The sequence below is a fragment of the Cryptomeria japonica genome, chromosome 6, assembly GCF_030272615.1.
Source record: "Cryptomeria japonica chromosome 6, Sugi_1.0, whole genome shotgun sequence".
Taxonomy (NCBI): Eukaryota; Viridiplantae; Streptophyta; class Pinopsida; order Cupressales; family Cupressaceae; genus Cryptomeria; species Cryptomeria japonica.
Genome location: NC_081410.1, coordinates 112,642,703 through 112,651,072, shown reverse-complemented (window position 1 = coordinate 112,651,072; position 8,370 = coordinate 112,642,703). Strand labels below are relative to the sequence as shown.

Sequence of the window (8,370 nt, the reverse complement as noted above, 5' to 3'; positions counted from 1 at the left end):
AAACCCTTAGAGAGGCATCAAATGTTGCACATATGCCAAACATGCACTGTAGTTACATATCTGATATGTTGATATAGTAATTTACAAATTTTTGATGTGTAATCTAACTTTAAGTGCTCTTGAATTAAATGTCTTTGTGTGATTACATGATCTCATGTTAGTTTCCAATTTTATTATAATAATCTAGGGATGTCCTTATATACATCTCCACAATTGTCCAATTTGAAGTTTTTTGGACTCATGTGATAAGAGGACAATACCTAATTTCTGAATGAGTTATGAATTATGAAACTTGAAGTTTGAAAGTAATAGACTAGATTGTGTCATACAACCCAATCTAAAATGACAAATAACCTCAATATTAAAATTATTCTGAACTAAAATAATTTATAATAACATTTCAATGATAAATTTTATCATCAAATACACCATTTAAAATAAAGTAAAAATATAGGGTATGCACTTTTATCCCTTACCATTTTAAACGCGGTGAAAAATAGTACACATTTGCAACAAAAGTCAGCATTGCACAAAATCTAATTCTAGGTCATCTCAAGTTATATGCCAGACAGATGGTAATAAACACGAATTGTTCATTATTTTAACAGAGACCCATCAAAAGAAAAGTAGCGGAGAATGTTGGGAGCATGGAGATGGTATCAAAACCAGTTAACGAAGAATCCAGTACGAACCCAAATTATAAGTTCTGGAATCTTATGGGCAACTGGAGATGTTGCTGCTCAGTACGTCAGCTTTTCAACCAAAAAACGCCTCCATCTCTCAACTGTATGTCTTTACCAAATTGTGCTACATTTCTATATTCGTTTCATGTTTTGTCCCGTTTTAATGTTAGATGCTTCAGGGAAAAATAACAGAATATATAAAAGAAAATGAAGAAACATTTTGCTTGTACTAATGGAATCATACCTGTAAAAACTGCACCTCTTTTCAGGTGGCTGGTCTTTGTTTCACGATCAATTACTTTCTGAAAGTGCCTGTTTGAGCAGTTAATGTAGGAGAATTTTCCCAATATATATTCTTGGAAACTTATCTGTTTTTTTTTTGTTCTCAAAGTTTCTTTAAATTAATTTTAAAACTGGTTATTGCATATAGACTTTTACGCGGGTGATCTTTGTTTCAGTATCCATTTGTTTCGTGATCTTATATTTTGAAGATTTTGTGGGCAGTCTTTGTTTGAATATTCATTTCTTTCTTGGAACTATATTTGAGCAATTTCTCAAAGTACCCATTTTTGTAAGCCCCTCCTTGAATGGTGGAAACAGCAGTAACATCCCAATTTGTAGCCCTGATTAAATGTAGCATATTCTAGATTTTGAAAGGGCCTTTGGAATCATTGCCATTTAGTGTGGTATCTTGTATTAGCAAGTGGATTGGTGTTTCGTAAAAGCAAATGTGCTTGATTTGCATTCCAACTGCTGTAATCCATCCTGGGGTTTAATGTGTTTTTGAAAAACAAAATTGTTTCTATTTAATGATATCAGGTTTCCACAATCCATAGTGAATGTTGCAATTGTTTTTGGATTAGATTGTGTTAAGAGATTTTTTTCATCAAAATTGTTTCTCTTTGTTTGGCAAATGCAACCTTGGGTGAGATTATGGTCAGCCTTTTCTGTGATATGGGGTGAATTCCAGGCACATTTTTAAGAATGTTAAAAATCGGCCATGGCTGAAGCCTGAATGTACTGCCTAATTGCATACTGAAACTTCACTAAATGTCATCTGGAGTTACGGACCACCTTAATGTGGTTGGACTGGGGAAGAAGGATGGGTTAGAACAGGTTGATTAGAACCCAATTCATGCTCTTCTGAGTGTTTCCCATTACCATTGTAGCTTTAGTATGTGCTTGTATTTCGTTTAAGAGAGCTTTTAAAATGTGATTTCAAGGATCAATGTTTCTTTGGCCGATTCCTCCTCATATCTTGAGGATTCCCTGTGATCCAACTTAGATATGTTTTTGATTACTCAAGCAGGGAAAGGGCCCTGAACCCTCACAAAAACAAACACCAAGCAGCAAAATTAAGCAGCAACAGAACAGCAACTGGTATCACACAGCCAGGAGCCAAACAAAACTCGTGAAACTAACTCATCACTAAGTAACCAAAAACAGAGTCCCTAACCACTACCATGCCTCCAGGGCTATCTGACCAGATAAACTTAATAATACCATAACTAGACAATGTAGACATTACCAAACTTATTAAAGTAATTATAAGCACTATTAACAGTCACCATATCAAAATTAAGATTAGTTTGAGGGGGCACACAGGCCTCATTAACCATATTGTTTAAGGAAATAAGCAAAGAGATACTATAACTGGCTAACCTCTAACAAGGTCCTAACACTATTAAAACTATCTATAACCATAATCATTAAAAGAGCAGCAAAAAGGCACCAAATCTAGCAGCACATCACGAACTGCAGCCTTATTTGTTGTTGAGGATGTCCCAGTTCCTGGCGAGTCTCCTCTATTCCTGCCAGGCCTCCTGATTCAACTCTTCTTCATTCTGCTCCATCTCCTACGAATTACCCTTTTCCACCTGTGGCTTGGCCTTTTTCTTAATTTTGCGCTGCCCAAAGACAAACCCCATTGTTAATTCCAAGCAATCAGATGTTAATCTAACCAATTAATTATAATCAGACTATGAATAAACAGTAATAGTAATAAAACACAAGACACAAGACGCCAATACCCTGGGAAAACCTCCCTCTTGGAGGTGAAAAACCCAGCCTTAAATATGATGTGTATTATCTCAATTGTAGGCAATTACAATATAGCAAACTTATCTCAGATTGCTGTCCAAACAGCAAGTTGACAAGGTAATGAAGGATGCAGCCCTAATCAACAGTAGATGACCAAAGGAGAGGATCAGCAGCAGATGACAACAATAGGCTGGAGCAGAATTGCAGAAGATCTTGACAACTTCGTCCAACAATATCCTTGACTGAATTCGCACAAGTGAAGAGTTCGCTAAAATGTAGGAGAGCAGATTGCATTTTCTAAGGATGATTGTGTAAATGACTTCATCTTCAAGTGGATTATATACCATCCTTTTGGTGCTAAACATCCTCAAGGTGGCTTGCAAGATATTATACATTTTCCCACGTTAGGTATTGGGTCCAGCCCAATAGCCACCACTTTACAATTGAGCCCAGCCCAAAACATAGTTAATTGTTACATTTGGGTCTACCCTATCTACAAGATACATTCAGTATAGGACCACAAGTTACATCGCCCAATTAGGGTCAGACCAAATTGCAAGTTACATTTATAGGGCCTGTCCTATCCACAAGTTACATTATATATAGGTCTTGCCCAAACAAGACATAATTACAAGTTACATGTATTTGGGCCCAGCCCTAAGTTCAATTTACATGATAGATAATACATGTGTATTTTAATTGTCATTGACAACATTAAAATACAATAGATAGGTATCCGAGCTAGCTACTATTTCAACACTCCCTCTTAGCTAGGGAGGATAACTGCCACTTGTCATGATCCATTCATGACCTTCATCTTGCATTGCCTGCAAGGATGAATGTATAAGCTCCATAGAGTATACTTGCAATAAAACACATAAATATCATGAACTCATTTCATGATGTCCATCTTGCATTGCCCATAGAGGATGGATCCACCTTGCATTGCCCGCAGAGGGTGGAAGAGGTCTTACACCCCAGCCTTCTCCCAGAGAGGGATACACTGTCATAATCTTTCATCTTGCACCCAAGCATAGAGTGGAGTTACATAACCATTGTCCTCCATCTTGCACACATGCATAGAATGAAAACATAGTCCTCCATCTTGCACACAAGCATAGAATGGAATCTAATAAACATAATGCTCCATCTTGCACACAAGCAAAGAATGGAATCAGAATATTGTAGTCTTCCATCTTTCACACAAGCATAGAATGAAATTACATAACATAATCTTCCAGCTCGCACACAAGCATAGACTGGATCCACCTTACATTGCCTGCAGAGGGTGGAGAGGATCTTTTCTACCATCTTACATTGCTCGTAGAGGATGGTAACAATTACTCTTCTCCCTAAAAAGATTACACTATCACCTTACATTGCCCGCAAAGGGTGGTTGATACAACACAATGTATCACTGAGGTTGAGACTCCCTCTCAACCAAGGCGGTGTTCTCCACAGCTCCAAGTCTATCTTTTGAAGTACTCAAGCTTCAAGAGACTTGGTGAGAACATCTGCAACACAGCATTGTCCTGCCATAAAACACTGAATTGTCAGGTATCTCTATACAACCTTGATGATAAATCAAAGCAACATAACAAGAATTTTGAGAAACCACACAACTTCTCTTGATGCAACACTTGCAACAATTTATTTAGCTTCAGCAATACTCAATGCAACTGAGGACTATTCTTGAGGTTCAAGAGATCGCAGCGGGTGAATGCTTGAAGTGTTTTCCTTGTCCGTAACACTTCTTGACCAATCTGAACTTAAGTAGTCTTCTAATGATGACAACTTCAGCCCATAATCAATTGTGTCTTGCAAATATATCAAAATATGCTTAGCTTTGATTAGCTGAAGCACTCACCAATCAACCTGCCTCTATTCAGATGAATCTGCAAGATCATAGTTGGCTGCAGACATACTCAACTTCTTCAAGTGAGTTTCCATGTAAGTTTACAATCCATAATTCTATAACAATAGAAAACTTGACTTAGAATAATTTCATTAGATCCTTGCCACACTTCTAACCTAGAAGTAATGCATTTTAGTTTTAGATCTTCCATCTCAATTTTGAGCTAATTCTTTCTTATATCAAATCATGAGACTATCTTTATCAGTCAGAGTTAGATCATCCACATAAGGAATCAGAATTAGCATTTCAAATACTTTAAGGAATAAGTTTTACAAAACCCTAGGCTTATCAAGTACTCTTTCATACCAAGAGTTTTATTGAAGATCATAGGGCTCCCTCTTAATCCTCAATGTCAGACTGATAGCCAAGCATCATAGTATCATAAGTATTCATAAACAAGGATGAGAAATGCCAACTTCACCTATTATGAATTGGACCCATGGCACAATTATGATCATGACATATCTTCAAACTTCTTGTAATTGAGTGTGAAGATCCTTATGCCTTATTTTAAAGCTCCCTCTGAAGCCACATCAATCCAAGCTTATGGATTTCTGATGTCAGTATGGCCTTGGCCCTCGACATGCATCACCTACCAAATGAGGTTATAGAAAAATGACCTTGGGTGAGGATCACAACATTCATGATAAGTTAGATGCATCCTTTTAACAATGTAACCAATGATACATAGAATACTAAGACAATACTTATGTGACACAAATTAAAAAAGCCAACTTGTAGCATACAACCTGAAACTTGTACATCACCATACAGGTTATAACAAAAACTCAATCAGATCATAGATGAGGAATTACTAATACCTTTTGATAGTGAAGTACCACATGATGGTGACATAGAATGTTTACAAGGAGAGTGAAGTATACTTACCAATGAAGTTACTAACCAAGCAATGATAGTTAGAGCCTGAAAGAGAACTATACTTCCATGAATCAATAGCAATTAGTAAGCTGCAGTATAATCAAAATAATTTTGATAAAAGGATATAAAGGTATTTCAGACCAAACCTCTAGTCATCCAACAACAAACACATCAAAGGAATTAATCTTTGGATCAAGCATAAAACAGCAGTCTAATATTATTTTCAGATTTGCCCTTTTTAGCACTCCAAATTCCAACAACTGCTGGTGGTATATGTATGTATATATGTGTGTGTGTGTGTGTGTGTAATGTCCCCTAATGGGACCCTCTTATATTACAATATGGGAACACTATTGTCAACTAAGCTTGGTTTGGACCTTGCACAACAGATTAGTCAACATTTCCATTATGCCTTGATAGACTATGTACATATCATAGTTATGACACAAATACAAAGTATCATCTCTATCACTTTTATAACATCTTCTAATCTCGTATCACTTGAGATTCAGAAGCAAAGGTACAACATATATAATGCAAGTTAACTTATAGCATATGCATTATACGTACAATGATATGGTATAGTGAAATAATGCACTGTAGTGCCGTATAAATTTTCACAATATGCTGATATACAAAGTAGAATAATCATGCATTTGAATCACTGCAAATCAATAACTCTCAATAGAGTATAATCAAGAATGATATCACTTTTTGATACTACTAAACTCATCTCAAAGAATGCCTACAACAATATGCATATATAATGTTCTTTGAAATAAAACTGTCATCCTCTTAAATAAAAGAAGTAACAAAATATACAAATGCGTCCTTGAATACCTTAACAAATAGTACTTCCTTTTCAAATCCGTTTTGAATTTCTTTTAACAAATAAACAATAATAATCATCCTGGAAATTGCTCAACTGAAATAGTGATCATCTTAACAGAATAGAAGAAAACCTGTTACCATAATACAACTTCACCAAACTGAGCACCAAATCTAAACTAGTGTTATTGAAAAGTAAACATTGATCATATAACCACAAATCCTTGAATGATCAAACTAAACCATAGGGCGGAGACGTCGAACAAGGGTTAAGAATTAAAAAAAATATGCTTTTAAATAACCAATTGGAACAGGGGTATGCAAAACTATGATAAACATAGATTACAATAATCAAACCCTCAATTCATAATGCTGGGGTATACAAAATATAAAAGGGAACTTGAACTAGGGTTTACATGAACAACATTAACCATTGTCTATTCCAAACAGTATACCCGAACAAGGGTTTGAATACTAGTCTTAACTTTTAACATAGTAAGTCTTGAGGACAACATACGGGTTTAGCTCCATAACAAAGATTATATAACTTTTCTTGCAACAAGCCCTAACAAGGGCTTACAAAAACAAAACTAAATACATTTAACAAAAATGTTACTTCAGAGGCGAAACCCTTACTAGGGTTTTACGAACAGTTGCAAATAATCTTTCCTTAATACACAACTAAACTTGTTTTTCAAAATATAAGTTTAACATAAGCAAAACCACAATAATGCAGAGATAAACAACAACACGCAACTCTACTAACACAATAACCTTTTTCAAGATTATACAAACAACGATAAAGTTTAGGGAAACGAAAACACCTGAAACCACCTCATGTTTCATGTTGTGCTCATACTGTAGGTAGCCACCTCCAAACTACCATCATGATGCCACAAGCCCTAGTTGCCCTGCATGCCCTAGCTTGAGGGCACACAAAGATGAAATAACAAAATGCATGATTAAATCTGATCACTGGTTAGTACGAACCAGGCTCTGATACCATGTTAATTTCAAGCAATCAGATGTTAATCTAACCAATTAATTATAATCAGACTGTGAATAAACAGTAATAGTAATAAAACACAAGACACAAGACGCCAATACCCTGGGAAAACCTCCCTCTTGGAGGTGAAAAACCCAGCCTTAAATATGATGTGTATTATCTCAATTGTAGGCAATTACAATATAGCAAACTTAGCTCAGATTGCTGTCCAAACAGCAAGTTGACAAGGTAATGAAGGATGCAGCCCTAATCAACAGTAGATGACCAAAGGAGAGGATCAGCAGCAGATGACAACAATAGGCTGGAGCCGAATTGCAGAAGATCTTGACAACTTCGCCCAACAATATCCTTGACTGAATTCGCACAAGTGAAGAGTTCGCTAAAATGTAGGAGAGCAGATTGCATTTTCTAAGGATGATTGTGTAAATGACTTCATCTTCAAGTGGATTATATACCATCCTTCTGGTGCTAAACATCCTCAAGTTGGCTTGCAAGATATTATACATTTTCCCACATTAGGTATTGGGTCCAGCCCAATAGCCACCACTTTACAATTGAGCCCAGCCCAAAACATAGTTAATTGTTACATTTGGGTCTACCCTATCTACAAGATACATTCAGTATAGGACCACAAGTTACATCGCCCAATTAGGGTCAGACCAAATTGCAAGTTACATTTATAGGGCCTGTCCTATCCACAAGTTACATTATATATAGGTCTTGCCCAAACAAGACATAATTACAAGTTACATGTATTTGGGCCCAGCCCTAAGTTCAATTTACATGATAGATAATACATGTGTATTTTAATTGTCATTGACAACATTAAAATACAATAGATAGGTATCCGAGCTAGCTACTATTTCAACACCCATTGCTGCCTTGCGCATTATGCCATCAGGAATAACACAAATAGTGTTCAAAGCCTTGCTCATCTTTCTTTTATTTTTTCCGCATTCCTCCGCTTTGGTTTTGACTCTTGAGGTTCATGACCCTAACCTGATGGTCAACAATTTGGC

At 36.1% G+C, this 8,370-nt stretch overlaps 1 protein-coding gene across 1 annotated transcript in view; it reads left to right on the top strand.

The window, feature by feature from the left end:
* Positions 1–532: 532 nt before the first annotated feature.
* The window catches only part of LOC131030125 (protein SYM1), a 32,952-nt gene continuing 25,114 nt past the window's right edge, over positions 533–8,370 (top strand). Inside the window, exon 1 of the mRNA XM_057960811.2 lies at positions 533–786. Coding sequence (XP_057816794.1) covers positions 637–786 — 150 coding nt within the window. The 5' untranslated portion in view covers positions 533–636. The remainder of the gene's footprint in view (positions 787–8,370) is intronic.